The sequence below is a fragment of the Saimiri boliviensis genome, chromosome 4 (genome assembly GCF_048565385.1).
Source record: "Saimiri boliviensis isolate mSaiBol1 chromosome 4, mSaiBol1.pri, whole genome shotgun sequence".
NCBI lineage: Eukaryota > Metazoa > Chordata > Mammalia > Primates > Cebidae > Saimiri > Saimiri boliviensis.
The window spans coordinates 148,012,935-148,028,965 of NC_133452.1; the positions used below are offsets into that span (position 1 = coordinate 148,012,935).

General features: G+C 35.6%; 1 protein-coding gene across 1 annotated transcript in view; it reads right to left on the reverse strand.

Moving 5' to 3' along the window:
* Positions 1-16,031, reverse strand: part of LOC101045670 (uncharacterized) — a 292,425-nt gene that overhangs the window by 72,107 nt on the left and 204,287 nt on the right. Inside the window, exon 10 of the mRNA XM_074397112.1 lies at positions 14,883-15,046. Coding sequence (XP_074253213.1) covers positions 14,883-15,046 — 164 coding nt within the window. The remainder of the gene's footprint in view (positions 1-14,882; positions 15,047-16,031) is intronic.

Consider the following 16,031-nt stretch of genomic DNA (forward strand, 5'->3'; position numbering starts at 1 on the left):
CCTGAACCCAGGAGGCGGAGGTTGCGGTGAGCCGAGATCGTGCCATTGCACTCCAGCCTGGGTAACAAGAGTGAAACTCCGTCTCAAAAAAAAAAAAAAAAATATATATATATATATATATATATATATATATATGGGAGGAACAAAGAAGAGAAAGAAAATAAAAGGAGAAACAGAACTTTAGACAAAGGAAAAAGAAATTCACAAAATAAGAACTCCCCTAGCCCCGGATCATTTCTAGAGGCAGTCCTAGTGCAGGTTTCTAGTGATGAAGTCAATGTTCTTCTGTATGTGTAGTCTCACGTTTGTAAGGGGACAATCATATGCTTCTTTCATTCCCCTTTAATTCATTCAATTGGTTAACAAATATTGACACATGCCTACTATATGCCAAGTACTAAAGAATAAGATGGATGGTAAGTGCAGCCAGTTAGGGAGAGAAGGGGGCAGATACACAGTGATGAGGAAAGCAGGGATACAGTAGTGTGATGTGGGCAAGGCAGCACCCAGTTCAAGAGAGCATGTGCTGTTAAGAATGAACAATGAGCACACCTGGACAAAGGGAAGGGAGCATCACACACTGAGGTCTGTTGAGGGGGAGCTAGGGGAGGGACAGTGGGGGTGGAGAGTTGGGGAGGGATAACATGGGGAGAAATGCCAGATAGAGGTGATGGGGAGGAAGGCAGCAAACCACATTGCCATGTATATACCTATGCAGCAATCCTGCATGTTCTTCACATGTACCCCAAACCTAAAATGCAATAAAAAAATAATAATAGGAAGCTATTGTATGGGTTTAAGGTAAGAGGTGATATATTCATTTTTTTAGATTAAAATTAAAAATCATTCTGGTATAGTGAAGAGTAGATTGAAAGAAGCAAGGAGGGATTCAAGGAGACTCATTGAAAGGTGAATGTTAGAGTAAGTCAGGGGAGAATTAAGCCATCTTAGAAAGGGAAAGTTGCTTTATGCATGGAACTAGATGAACACATTAAAGAGTCAGGGAATTTCCAGAATCTGGACATGGTGGATATGGAGAGGAAGAAGGAGGAGGATGTAAATATGTAATTGCTGAATGGGTTTTTTTCTACCCACTGCACAGACAAAAATCAATTCCCTGAGATCACAACATTGCAGTAAGGAAAGAGTTTAATGAACGTCAGGCTGGCCACATAGGAGATGGACTTCTTACTCAAATGAATATCTCAGAAGGCTCAGAGACTAGAGTTTTTATAGACACTTCCATAGTCATGGGGCTAGGGAATGGGTGCTGCTGACTGGTTGGGGATGAAATCACAGGGTGTGGAAAATGGTCCTCACGTGGTAAGTCCACCTCTGGGCAGGGCCATGGGACCAGTTGAGTCATGAGTCACAATTCCATGTGGGGTCAGTCTGAAAAATATCTCACAAACCAGCCCTTTATGTTTTACCATAGTGATGTTTTCCATAGGAGCAACTGGGGAAGTCACAAATCTTGTGATCTCTGACCAACTGACTACAGAACAGTAAGAGACTATGAAAACTATGCCTATGTTTTAGCAGAAGTGAGGCCCATCCAATATTCCTAATCTTATGGCTTTTCACTGGTCTTACAAAGACAGCTTCAGCCCCCAAAGAGGGAGAAGATTCATTTTAGAGAGAGACTATTACTATTATCATCCTTGCTTCAAAGTTAAACTATAAATTAAATTCTCCCAAAATTAGCTCGGCCTATGCCAGGAATTACCAAGGACAACTTGGAGGCCAGAGCAAGATGGAGTCAACCACATTAAACTTCGCTTACTGTCATAATTTTGCAAAGGCAGTTTCAAACATAGTTCCCCAAGATGGCCCCTCCCTTCCCTTCCCCTCCCCTTCCATCTTCAGAACTGAGTGGTTCTGGCATTTACCAAGCTAGGAAATCTGAATGAAGAGTGATTTGGAGGAGAAAACAATGGTTTTCAAAATTTCAATAGTGAAGTCCTCTTGCCATATATATGTGGAGTTGTGAACATTAATTGAAAGTTCTATATTTTTAAATTAAATTCATGTTTACTTTGAAAGAACCAATATTATAACTAAATAAAATGGCCTAAGTTACCATTTAGTTAGAAAGGCACTAAATATATTAATTTATTCCTAAATACAGATCTCATTAGCTACTCTCATACGGCCAATAGAAATAATAATAGTTTATATTTATTGAGTAAATATTTGTAATATATATTTTATATACATTAAGTCTATTTCTCAAAGTTCTCATTTTATTATTCACATTATTAAAAATAGAGTCAAAGAGGTAAAACTATTTTCTCAAGATACACAGCTAGTAAGTAACAGAGACATAGTTTAAGCCAGGTCTACCTCCCTTCAAGCCAGGAATGAACCACTGTATTACACTCATTCATTAGAGGAAAATTAACCACAAATGTATTTTTATAAGCATCATATGGTTAAAAATTGGAGGAAAATTAACTACAAATGTGATTTTTAACCATCATATTTAAGTGTACAGTTCAGTAGCATTAAATATATTCATATTATTATACAACAGATCTCTAGAACTATTTAATCTTGCAACACTAAAACTCTGTAGCCATTAAATACCAGTTCACCCTCCTTCTTTTGCCCAGTCCTTGGTGACCAACTTTCTACTTTTGGTTGCTATAATTTTGACTACTTTAGATACTTCATGTGTCTGGAATCATGCAGCATTTCTCTGGCTTATTTCATTTCACATAATGACCTTAAGATAAATTCATGTTGTAGGACATGACAGAATTTTTTTCCTTTTTTAAGACCACATAGTATTTTTTTTTTTTTTTTTTTGAGACGGAGTTTTGCTCTTGTTACCCAGGCTGGAGTGCAATGGCGCGATCTCGGCTCACCGCAATCTCTGCCTCCTGGGTTCAGGCAATTCTCCTGCCTCAGCCTCCTGAGTAGCTGGGATTGCAGGCACGCGCCACCATGCCCAGCTGATTTTTTGTATTTTTAGTAGAGACGGGGTTTCACCATGTTGACCAGGATGGTCTCGATCTCTCGACCTCATGATCCACCCTCCTCGGCCTCCCAAAGTGCTGGGATTACAGGCTTGAGCCACCATGCCCGGCCAAGACCACATAGTATTCTATTGCATGTGTATACCACATTTTCTTCATTCATCATCTGTCAATGGACATTTGGATTTCTTGTACCACTTGGCTATTGTGAATAATACTATGGTGAAAATGGATATTTAAATATGTCTTCGAGATTCTGTTTTTAATTATTTCAGATATATACCTAGAAGTGGGGTTACTGGACCATATGGTAATTGTATTTTTAATTTTTTGAGGACTCTTCATGCTGTTTTCCATAATAGTTGAACTCTTTTCATTGTTCCCAAAAGTTCACAAGGGTTCCAAATTCTCTGCATCTTCTCCAATATTTGCTATTTTCTGTTCTTTTGAGAATGGGAATCCTCTTGAGTGTGAAGTCATATCTAATTATGGTTTTGATCTGCATTTTCCTAATAATTAGTGATGCTGAGCATCTTTTCATGAACTTAACAGTAATTTTTATATCTTCTTTAGAAGAATATCTATTCGAGTTGTTTGTCCATTTTTGAAATAGGGTTTTTTTAATTGTTGAGTTGTAGAATTGTCTTATGTATTATAGATATTAATGCTTTATCTGACACATGGCTTCTAGTTATTTTCTCTCATCTTGTAGGTTGCCTTTTAATCCTTTTGAACATTTCTTCTGATGGGTAAAAGTTTTTAAGCTTGATGTCATTGTATTTGTATATTGTAGATTTTATTAGCAGTGCTTTTGGTGTTATAGCCAAGAAATTATTACCAAAACGAAGGTCATCAGGTGTGAAAGCCCTCTATATTATCTCCATATGCCAATTCCTATGGTATAGGATGAAATAGGAAATTATCTGTACCTATACTTAGAGATACTGAGATTTTTGTGACAGCTATTGGTTAGAATTAAGATGTTATTTTTTAATGGGTCAGATTTACCAGTCCATATTGTCTGATATTCCTTTGAAGGCACTGACTCATTAGATTATATAGGTGCATCTGTTATAGGATCTGTACTAGGGAAACCCAAACTGCAAAACATAAAATGAACTATTAATAGAAGAACTACAGAAGCCCTTTCTCCAATCCAACTCATCTGTGAGGTCATAGCAACTGGGAGAAAACAGTGTCAGGAAGAGGTCCAGTGTCAAGATCAATGTCAATGATGAAGACCACTGCTTATGCACTGGAACTAGCGTAAAGGAGGAGACACCTCTCATTGTGCCTTTGCAGAAGGACAGCCCCTTTGTAAGTATGTCCAAGATCACTAGGAACTTGTCTGCAATTCTGAGCATCTGAACATGTCTTATATTAACCTATTTAACAGATCAATAAAGAAAAAAGACTCCCTGGGTAGGAAAGCAGAAGATGGAGGCCATGGAAGTGAGATTTGGAAATATCAAAGTTAGAAAAGAGAATTATCAAGACCGGATTTAGAGATCATTGTGCATATATACATGGTTACTACCATCTTGGGTTCTCTGAATTTTTTATTTGCATTGACTAAATGTTTTGCATTTCTCCTGCTATGCTTCATTCTGACAATTTTTAACTCCTCTTTCCACATTGCATTGTATTTTTTAAAGTTAACTGTCACCAAAAAAGTCAAACTGAAAGCCTATTCTGGTCATTTTGATAAGTCAAATCAACACACACGAGAGCTGTGTGTGTGCCTTTCCACAGTTCAGTATATTCCACCTGACAGTTCAAAATGGAAAACACTTGGGGACAAGTGTCATTTGAATATATAGCCTGTAAGTTACATTTTATTTGAAAAGGAAAGTGCGTCTTCACCACATAAAAAAGTATCCATTTACTTATTCATGATTTTAATTCAACAAATATGTGTTGTGTTCCATTGTATTCCAGGTACTTTTCTTGGTATAAAGAAGGGTGAATTATAGAGTCCACAGTCTTGCCCTCAGTCACCAGTTCAAGAATGCCATGTCATTTTCTCACAATATTTGTTTCATTCTGGTCTGACTACTTATGCAACATTAAAATACAAGGTACAGAAAATTCAACACACCATTTTTATGCACAGGTAATCCTCCTTGGTTTGTGGCAGCAAACCAAAATACTCTTTTTGGTATTGTTTGTTTAATTGTTCCAGTAATAAGGATGGCAAAATTTTTTCAGGAAGAGTTTGAGAAACTATATATATTGCTGACAGAGAAAAGTAGGGTGTGGCACTAGCCAGTGCAGATTAACTATGCTATCAGATGCAAGTACTTACATGAAAGAAGACAAGAAAGCTTCTCATTTCAGTGACCTAAAATAAGCTCAAATCAGGAATCTAGACCATGTCAGCCAGGCAATCTGCACCTTGCCACTTCATTTGGGTACACATAACCTTCTTGACACCTGTTCGTCACTGGTCAAAACCCACACGCCTTGTTTCCCACATGCTAGGGATGGAAGTAGAAGTTGTAATAGATTATTTTATATTATTTTTATCCTAGAGGTTCGGAAAACAGGCAAATTTACCAAAAGTCAATTCATCAAATAAGTGATTAATTACTGAGTCTAAACCAACCAGCTTTTATGTTTATAAGAGAACAGATACTCAGGAGGCTGAGGCAGGAGAATTGCCTGAACCCAGAAGGCGGAGGTTGCAGTGAGCCGAGATCGCGCCATTGCACTCCAGCCTGGGTAACAAGAGCGAAACTCCGTCTCAAAAAAAAAAAAAAAAAAAAAAAAGAGAACAAATGTCACGCCAAGGAATGTTCACGTTATCTCTGACCTAGCTTCTTGTGGCTATGGATGGGAATAGCTGGGGTAGAAACAGAGCACTGTATCTGCTGAAACAAAGATGGAAATGCAATCAGCTACAACCTGGTCTCAATTGCCCACACAAGAGAGCTTAGAGTCCAAGGAGTAGAAGGAGAAACATGGATGAGCTTTTAGCAAAGGAGCATTCAGTGAACGATTCTGGACCTGCAGCATTGAGCCATTGGGTTACAATAATTCTGTTTACTGGAGCTGATGCAATGTTAATATCTAAATCTTTCAAATACATCTATTACTAGACAAGTATGTCACAATGTACATAGTTCATTTCTGCCTATCAGGGCATAGAGTGCCCATGAACTAATTAGGTGATAAATTCAGGGAATAAAAATTGCTTAGCTATATATTAATTACATACATTTTAGAACTTTTCTTTAACCTGGTAAACAATATTTTGCCTTTACCAAGGAATATTGTAAAGGAGATTGTGGAAATTTCCACAGTAAAAAGATTTAGAAAGTAGAAAATCTTTGATTATCTCATACATAGTCCCTAGACAATGAATATGCTCATAATATTCTCATCAAAATCTGTCTTTAAATTATTTTAATCTAAATTAATTTTCCTAAGTAATAAATGACAGCAGCTAAAACTTATAAGGCTATTTGGAACTATTAAATCAATGATTAAGAAGACATAAGGACCCTCAAAAACTAATTAACTTGACTATCAGTCTTTTAGATTTGTGTACAGCTTCCAGGATTATAAAAAGCTTAAACAAATCTAACTAACATTTAAATTGCGATTTCTTGTTCTCTGCATATTATAAAGAAAAATGTAAATAGCCTGGAGATCTTTTGTACTATTTAGATAAAGGGTTTGGAATTTAAGAATCTATATGATATCAATGGAAGCTTTATCTGGAAGGAATGCTGAAAGACCAAACACTGGGCTTCACAGGTTTTCCCGAATGCCAATGTCCATAGTAGTCACTTATAAATGTTTGGGGAAAGGTAAATTTTGTAAAAGATTATCTAGGAAAAAAAAAAAAGAAGCAGCTTACTTATTCTGTCCATCACACTAGAAACACAAAATGATGAGGTAAATTTATTTAAAATAAAAGCTGGTAAGATAAAATGGCAAAACAATTAAGATCTAATGATGATATCAACTTACAGAACAGACCAGAAAATTCAAAATAAAAAATATCTCTTTTAGATCTCAACACTAGCCACATCAAATGACTTCTACATGGCTTATGAGTAGTGGTTCAATGAAAAGAATTCAAACTTTCTAAAAACAGAAGTAAATAGTTACAAAATTTCTTAATGGGGAACAATTATTTTTCAAGTTTGTTATTTAAATGTCATAAAAACTATAAAAGGCTTTATGTAAATTTTTAATAACTATTTTAAAATCAAAACATAAATTTAAAAGGCTAGCAGAAAATAGAGAAAATATCTGTTAAATTATGACAAAATGGTTAATACTATATATATATATATATATATATATATATATATATATATATAACTCATATAAGTGAATAAGATAAATATTTGAATGATCTGTGGAAAGAAAGACAAAAGGACACTTAAAAAGCAATTCAAAGGCTGGGGGCTCTGGCTCACATCTGTAATTCCAGCACTTTGGGAGGCCAAAGTAGGTGGGTCACCTGAGGTCAGGAGTTCGAGAGCAGCCTGACCAACATGGTGAAACCCCATCTCTACTAAAAAAATATGAAAATTCTCTGGGCATGGTGGTGGATACCTGTAATCCCAGCTATTGAAGAGGCTGAGGTAGGAGAATTGCTTGAACCCAGGAGGCGGAGACTGCAGTGAGACAAGATCATGCCATTGCACTCCAGTCTGAGTGACAAAGCGAGACTCCATCTCAAAAAAAAAAAAAAAAAGCAATTCACAGAAAAGGAAATAATGAATAATGATCATAGTAAGAATGTTTAGTGATGAGTAAACAAAAACTAACATTTAGAAAAAGATGAGATTTCATTTCTTCTATTAAATTTTTTAAAAGTTAAGGCATGACATAAACATGGTTTAAGAACTTCTCTCATTTACAGCTGTGAAAAAATAAATCCATAGTACTTTCCTATAAAATAAGCTTGCAATAGTTGTCAAGTGTCTTAGAAATATCAAACCCTATGGACCCGTATTTCTGGGTCTCCAGAACTCTATTCAAATAATACTTTAAAATGTAGACAAGCCCCTGTGCCTTAGGATATTCATTAGAATTATTTATAAGGTGTACAAAAATGTAAAACAATCTATTTCCTAGCAATAAGGAAATACGTATTTTATAATGCTTCTGCAGTATACTCTGTACAATATAAAATATTGTGTATGCATTGTTCATAAAGTTAGTAAAAAATCATAAAAATATGTATCAAATAATATTAAGCTTAAAATCAACATATGAAGTTGTTTTTGTAGAATATAATTCCAACTTTGTAAAAATATTTATATATGTGGGAAAACAGTTGAAATAAAAGCTCCTAAAAAATTAACAATGCTTTATCATAGACGAGATTGTTGGTGTTTATAAATGTATTCTCTGACTTTTCTCTGTAGATTCAATTTCTTTCATAAATCACATATATTCTTTCCAGAATAAGAAAAAATCATTAAAATCATTAAAAATGTTAATGTTTCTTGGGGGAGGATCCAAGATGGCTGAATAAGAACAGCTCTGGAGTGCAGTTCCCAGCAAGAACAATGCAGATAGTGGGTGCTCACTGCATCTCCAAACAAGTTTCCACTGCCCACAGACCAGGAGATTCCTGGGCTGAAAAGCACCACTAGTTTTCAGCACATTTCCTTTATCCAGTCTATCATTGATGGACATTTGGGTTGGTTCTAATTTAATTCAAATACCCATTTACTTTAGGTAGCAAAGTATTAAGTCAGCTATTTGGTGCATAAATTTTGGGCATACTTTTTTAACTTTATAAATAATTTAGATAATAAAGTTGTAGACCTCAGACAGTGAAGAGTATGGCTGTAAACATTCATCTTATTCTAAGTGAAAAGGGTTATATTGATGTGGGAATAAATGATACAAAATATTATCTGATAATATTTTTCATCTTAGAAAAGTCTAAACTACATGTCATGCTATTTTATTTTTTTAACTTCTTTGGGAAAACCCAGTCATTTTAAATAATAATTATTATTCATGTCGAGCCTGTTATAAAAATCTACACATACATGTTATTTTCATCATGTTACACACCAAACAATCCCTAAAATCTAGCAAATGAACATCTTTGCCTAAGGCCACATGATAAGTTAGTGGTCAAATGAAAACTGAGTGATCAGAGAAGACTTTCTGCCCTTCCCTAAGAAAGTAAGTGCTCTGGAAAGATGACATACAGTGCTTATGACATGTCAAAATATAAACCAAGCCTGGGCCTAAACAACACACATCCCCTGGAGAATTAGGCAATTTTACAACAGCTATGTTAGTGACCTAAGGGCCGCATCAGAGAATGATCAGTCTACTGAAAGAAGACTTGAGTAGTGAGTTCACCTCGCATTTCATAGAAAATAATGATTATCATATGTGAACTCCCTTGGCACTAGCCACAAAGCTCCAAGCATCTGTATTCACCCTTACCTTTTTTTCCTTATCACATCAAGAGACAAGATCCTTTTCCAAAAACCAAGGTTTGTCCCTATCTGAGTTCCACCTTATGACTTCAGAGACCTCCCTCAAATATACTCCTTGCTTAAGTATTTACAATATTTCTGTAAATTTTCATTTCTGCATAGAAGTATATTCAAACTATGCCCATATTTAAAAATCATTCTTTTTTAAATATCTTTTTCTAAGCACTTTCTATTTATAGCATAACTGTGTTTAAAAAAAAAAAAGTCGCTAAGTATGAAATCTACATCCACATCCTTGACTCAGCCCACTGCAATTTAGACCCTACCAAAAGGTAATGAAGCTCAAGACTTCAACCATATATACTCTAGTTTCTATTAATTTCCCCAAGCTCTGCTCTTATTCATCGAACTTCCCATAACATATTTTCCCTTGGCAATATCAAAGATAGCTGAACATCAAAGGTCAACATGAAAGAAAAGAGAGTTAACTTGTTATCTATCTCCTGTAAAAGTTTATTTGTGATCAAATCCCTGCCTCTGAAGATGTTACAGCCATCCCCCACCTGCTCAACTCCAAATATTGAGTCTATACTAACTACCATCCTTTCCCTTATCTTCAACTTCCAGTCAGCCCACAAGTTATGTTCTGCTCATTAACTATATTTTATTTTGTTTTTATTTCTTCTAAACACATGGGATACATGTGCAGAATGTACAGATTTGTTACATAGGTACACATGTGCCATGCTGGTTTGCTGCACCTATTGACCTGTCGTCTGAGTTCTCTCCCCTTACCCCACCCCCAACAGCCCCTGCCCTGTGTTGTTCCCCTCTCTGTATTCATATGTCCTCAGTATTCAACACCCAATTATGTGTGAGAACATGTGGTGTTTGGTTTTCTGTTCCTGTGTTAGTTTCCTGAGGATGATGGCTTCCAGCTTCATCCATGTCCCTGCAAAGGACATGATCTCATTCCTTTTTATGGCTGCATAGTATTCCATGGTGTATATGTACCACCCTTTTGTTATCCAGTCTATTACTGATGAGCATTTGGGTTGGTTCCATATCTTTGCTATTGTAAATAGTGCTTCAATAAACATACATGTGCATGTGTCTTTATAGAATAATTTATACTTTAAGGGGCATATATTCACTAATGGGATTGCTGGGTCAAATGGTATTTCTGGTTCTAGATCCTTGAGGAATTGCCACACTGTCTTCCACAGTGGTTGAACTAATTTACATTCCTACCAACAGTGTAAAAGCATTCCTATTCCTCAACAGCCTCACCAGTGTCTATTGTTTCTTGACTTTTTAATAATCACAATTCTGACTGGCATGAGATGGTATCTCAGTGTGGTTTTGATTTGCATTTCTCCAATGATCAGTGATGTTGAGCTATTTTTCATGTGTTTGTTGACCACATGTATGTCTTTTTTTTAGAAGTATCTGTTTATATTCTTTGCCCACTTTTAATGCGACTGTTTATTTTTTTCTTGTATATTTGCTCAAGTTCCTTGTAGATTCTGGATTTTGAGACCTTTGTCAGATGGGTAGATTGCAAAATTTTTCTCCCATTCTGTAGGTTGCCTATTCAGTCTGATGATACTTTCTTTTGCTGTGCAGAAGCTCTTTAGTTTAATTAGATCCCATCTGTCAATTTTGTCTTTTGTTGCAATTGCTTTTGACATTTTTGTCATGAATTCTTTGCCCATGCCTATGTCCTGACTTGTATTGCCTGGGTTTTCTTCTAGGGTTTTTATGGTTTTGGGTTTTACATTTAAGTCTTTAATTTATCTTGAGTTACTTTTTGTATAAGGTGTAAGGAAGAAGTCAAATCCCAGAATAGACCAATAACAAGTTCTGAAATTGAGGCAGTAATTAGTAGCCTATCAAGCAAAAAAAAAAAAAAAAAAAAAAAAAAAAAAAAAAAAAAAGCTCAGGACCAGATGAATTCACAGTTGAATTCTACCAGAAATACAAAGATGAGCTGGTACCATTTCTTCTGAAACTACTCCAAGCAATTGAAAAGAAGGGACTCCTCCCTAACTTATTTTATGAAGCCAGCATCATCCTGATACCATAACCAGGAAGAGACACAACAAAAATAGAAAACTTCAGGCCAATATCCCTGATGAACATTGTTGTGAAAATCCTCAATAAAATACTGGCAAGCTGAATCCAATAGCACACTGAAAAACTTATCCACCACAATCAAGTCAGCTTCATCCCTGGGATGCAAGGCTGGTTTAACATATGCAAATCAATAATCCATCACATAAACAGAACCAAAGACAAAAGCCACATGATTATCTCAATAGATGCAGAAAATGTCTTTGATAAAATCCAACATCGTTTCATGTTAAAAACTCTCACTAAACTAGGTATTGATGGAACATATCTCAAAAGAATAAGAGCTATTTGTGACAAACCCATAATCAATAGCATATTGAATGGGCAAAAGCTGGAAGCATTCCCTTTGAAAACCAGTACAAGACAAGGATGCTCTCTCTCACCACTCCTATTCAACACAGTATTGGAAGTTCTGGGCAGGGCAGTCAGGCAAGAGAAAGAAATAAAGTGTATTCAAATAGGAAGAGGGGAAGTTAAATTGTCTGTGTTTGCAGATGACATCACTTTATATTTAGGAAACCCCATCATCTTAGCCCAAAATCTTAAACTGATAAACCGCTTCAGCAAAATCTCAGGATACAAAAATCAATGTGCAAAAATCATAAGCATTCCTTTACACCAACAATAGTCAAGCAGAGAGCTAAATCATGAATGAACTCCCATTTGCAATTGTTACAAAGAAAATAAAATACCTAGCAATACAGCAAGGGATGAGAAGTGCCTCTTTAAGGGGAACTACAAACCACTGCTCAAGGAAATAAGAGAGAATACAAACAAATGAAAAAATATTCCATCCTCATGGATAGGAAGAATCAATATCATGAAAATGGCCATACTGACCAAAGTAACATATAGATTTAATGCTATTCCCATCAAACTACCATTGACATTCTTCAGAGAATTAGAACAAAATGACTTTAAATTTCATATGGTATCAAAGAAGATCCTGTATAGCCAAGACAATTCTAAGCAAAAAGAGAAATGCTAGAGGCATCATGCTACCTGACTTTAAACTATATTACAAGGCTACAGTAACCAAAGCAACATGATACTGGTACCAAAACAGACATATAAACCAATGGAATGGAAAAGAGACCTCAGAAATAACACCACGCATCTTCAACCATCTTTGACAAATCTGACAAAAATAAGCAATGGGGAAAGAATCTCCTATTCAACAAGCAGTGCTGGGGAAACTGGCTAGCCATATGCAGAGAACTATTTCTTAAATATACGCTAACTTCCCATGTTTAGTGACTTTATCTTTAAAATTTTGAAACTCCTTGCCTAGACCATCAAAATGGTTTTCTAACTAGATTTTCCTACTTCCAACCTGGTCACTGTTAAAGTCAGCTTTCCTTCTACTATTAGAAAGCTTTTCCTAAAATTAAAAGTCATATTAAATTATTTAATGTATTCACTTTACCACTGAAACAAAGTCAAACTCCATAATATTATGTCAAGTCTTTTATCATCTGGTCCTTGAATGTATTTCCAACCTTAACTCTGTTAACTGCCCTCTCCCCATATTCTGCACACTAGCTATGTCGAAATACATTTGATTTGCCAATACATCATGCTTTTGCAAGACCATACAGTTTTATATATCTTCCCATTGCCTGAAAACCTGCTTCCCTCTGTTTTTCATCTAAATTATATGAAGGCTTCAAAGGTTACTTAAGTATCCTATTTCCACTGAAATCTTCACCTATTGCCCACATCCTCCACCAGATATGTGTTGGTTCCTCTTCTCTATGCTCCTGGAGATCCTTGTGTTGATCTCTTTTTTGGAATTCTGTTAAAAATGGTGGTGAGAACACTTAACATGAGATCTACCCTCTTAACAAAATTTTAAATGCACAATACAGTATTGTTAACTATACATCCAATGTTGTACTGCAGATCTCTAGAACTTAATCATCATTTGTAACCAAAACTTTTTACCTATTGAATGGCAACTCCGTATTTACCCTTCTCCTCAGCCCCTGGAAATCATCATTCTACTTTCTGTTTCTATGAGTTTTACTTATTTAGATACTTCATATATGTGGAATTATGCAGAATTTGGCCTTATGTGACTGGCTTATTTCACTTAGAATAATGTCCTCAACGTTTATACACATGTATTTACATTGTCACATATTACAGGACTTCTTTCTTTTTAATGGCCGAATAATATTCCATTGGCTATATGTACCACATTATATATTCATCAACTGATGGATATGTAGACTGTTTCCATGTCCTGTCTACTGTGAATAGTACTGCAATGAACATGAGAATGCTATTATCTCCTTAAAGTTCTGATTTCAATTCTTTTGGGTAAATACCAGAAATGGAATTGCTAGATTACACTGCAATGCTACAGTAATTAAAATAGTATAGTACTGGCATAAAAAGATAGATATAGAACAATGTAACAGACTAGAGAACCCCCCACAAAATCTACACATACATTGTGAACTGATCTTCAACAAGGATGCCAAGAAAACGCAATGGGGAAAGGAAAGTCTCTTCTATAGATGGCACTGGGAAAACTGAATATTCACATGCAAAAGAATAAAACTGACCTTTATCTTACACCATATGTTAAATCAACTCAAAATGGATTAAAGAACTAAACATAAGATCTGCAACTAAAATTCCTAGAAGAAAACATAGGGGGAAATCATGACATTGGTCTTGGCAATAATTTCGCGGATAGTATACCCAAAAAAAAAACAGGAAATAAAAGTGAAAATAGACAAGTGAGACTACATCAAACTAAAAATCTTCTGTGAAACAAATAAAATAATCAATAGAATAAAACGTCCTCCTAGTACTTTTTATACCACCTTGTATTTATTGCTTCTCTTTCTTCACACACATACACTGTTTGCTAAACTGGTGACCTGGCAAGCTAAACACATGATATTCAGGATCAAAGCTGAAGAATAATTTTTCTAGTGGTGACTTTAATAGAGGTGGGAAAGTATGGGAAGAAGCAGGTTGAAAGGAGAAGAAAAAAAGAATTTAAGACAAACTTTTCAGGAAATTTCCCAGAATGTCATTAGATATCAAGAGATTTTTCCTTGTTTGCTACTGGTCTCTGGTTTGGAGAAGCAGGTTTAATAATTCGCAGCAAAATTAGCTCTCTCTATAAAGGAGAAGATATTTTCATAAAAATTGAATAATTTCCCGGCTGGTCTTCAGGACAAGTGTTACAGGTAACTAAAGAGATGAGTACCTTAGCAATGTAGAAATGGTTCTAACTTTTCTTTTTTAACCATTTCCTCACAACCTAAATGTATAAGAAGAAGACCGGAGGCCGAACACACTGAAGAACAAAGTGACTGAAGCATCTTACCTGAGACAATATACATATAAAATCAAAGAAGAAATGATGAACAGGAAGATGTAAAGCAGAGCCGTGATCACCACGCCAAGAATGCCTGGCTGCATGGTTCTTACAAACATCCAGTAGAGCTTCACAGCATCTGCCACTGGCGTCTCCTCATTATCTGTAAGCCACTGACACAAACAAATACAGATTTGAAAAACTAAGAATGGAAACACTCATCATCAAGTTAGGTGAATGTAAATACACAAAGACTCTGTGACCCTATAATTTGTTTTTGAATTAAATCTTCTAGGTACTGAATGAAGATTGCCAGCTCTTCAGGTATACAAAGGAAAAGAAAAAAGGTTGGCTTTTACATGCTTGGTTTACCAAGGTTTTTCTCATTTTCCCTCTAAGCCTTTATATGCACACGCTCGACATGCAATTCATAAAGTAAAAGCCATGTTTTATTTATGTACTATTAACTTCTGAATTTAATGAGCACAAGATATGAAGAAATTAAATCTGATGGTGAAAACAGTCCTTTCTTTCTGAAGCAGATTTGATAGGAATTTAATTTGTGCTATACATAAAAGAGATGGCTTATTTTAGAAACTTATAAAAAAGTTATCAGGGTACTTAATGTGAGTTTGAAAACCAAGTTTACATTAGGTTAATGCAGGCAACCCCAAACTTCTTACACAGGGGGCCAGTTCACTGTCCCTCAGACCGTCGGAGGGCCACCACACACTGTGCTCCTCTCACTGACCACCAATGAAAGAGGTGCCCCTTCCTGAAGTGTGGCAGGGGGCCGGATAAATGGCCTCAGGGGGCCGCATGCGGCCCACAGGCCGTAGTTTCGGGATGCCTGGGTTAATGTAACAAAAAGCCCTTATTTTAGACAAGGAAAGATGTATGCTACATTGGATTAGAAATAAGAAAACAATACAACGTATTTTTTTAAAGTATATACATTTGTAAGGACCTACAGTGTCATCATATGACATCTTTGACCTTTGAGTTTTATAAATTATGGATGTCCTTTCATTATAAATCTCCTGATATTAAGTGGAAATAATATGCAAATATAAATATTAAGTAATATACCTTTTCTCCAATGCAATAGAGAAGGAAGAATTTCTTTAGTTTTTAAACCGATGATTAAACTAATGATAA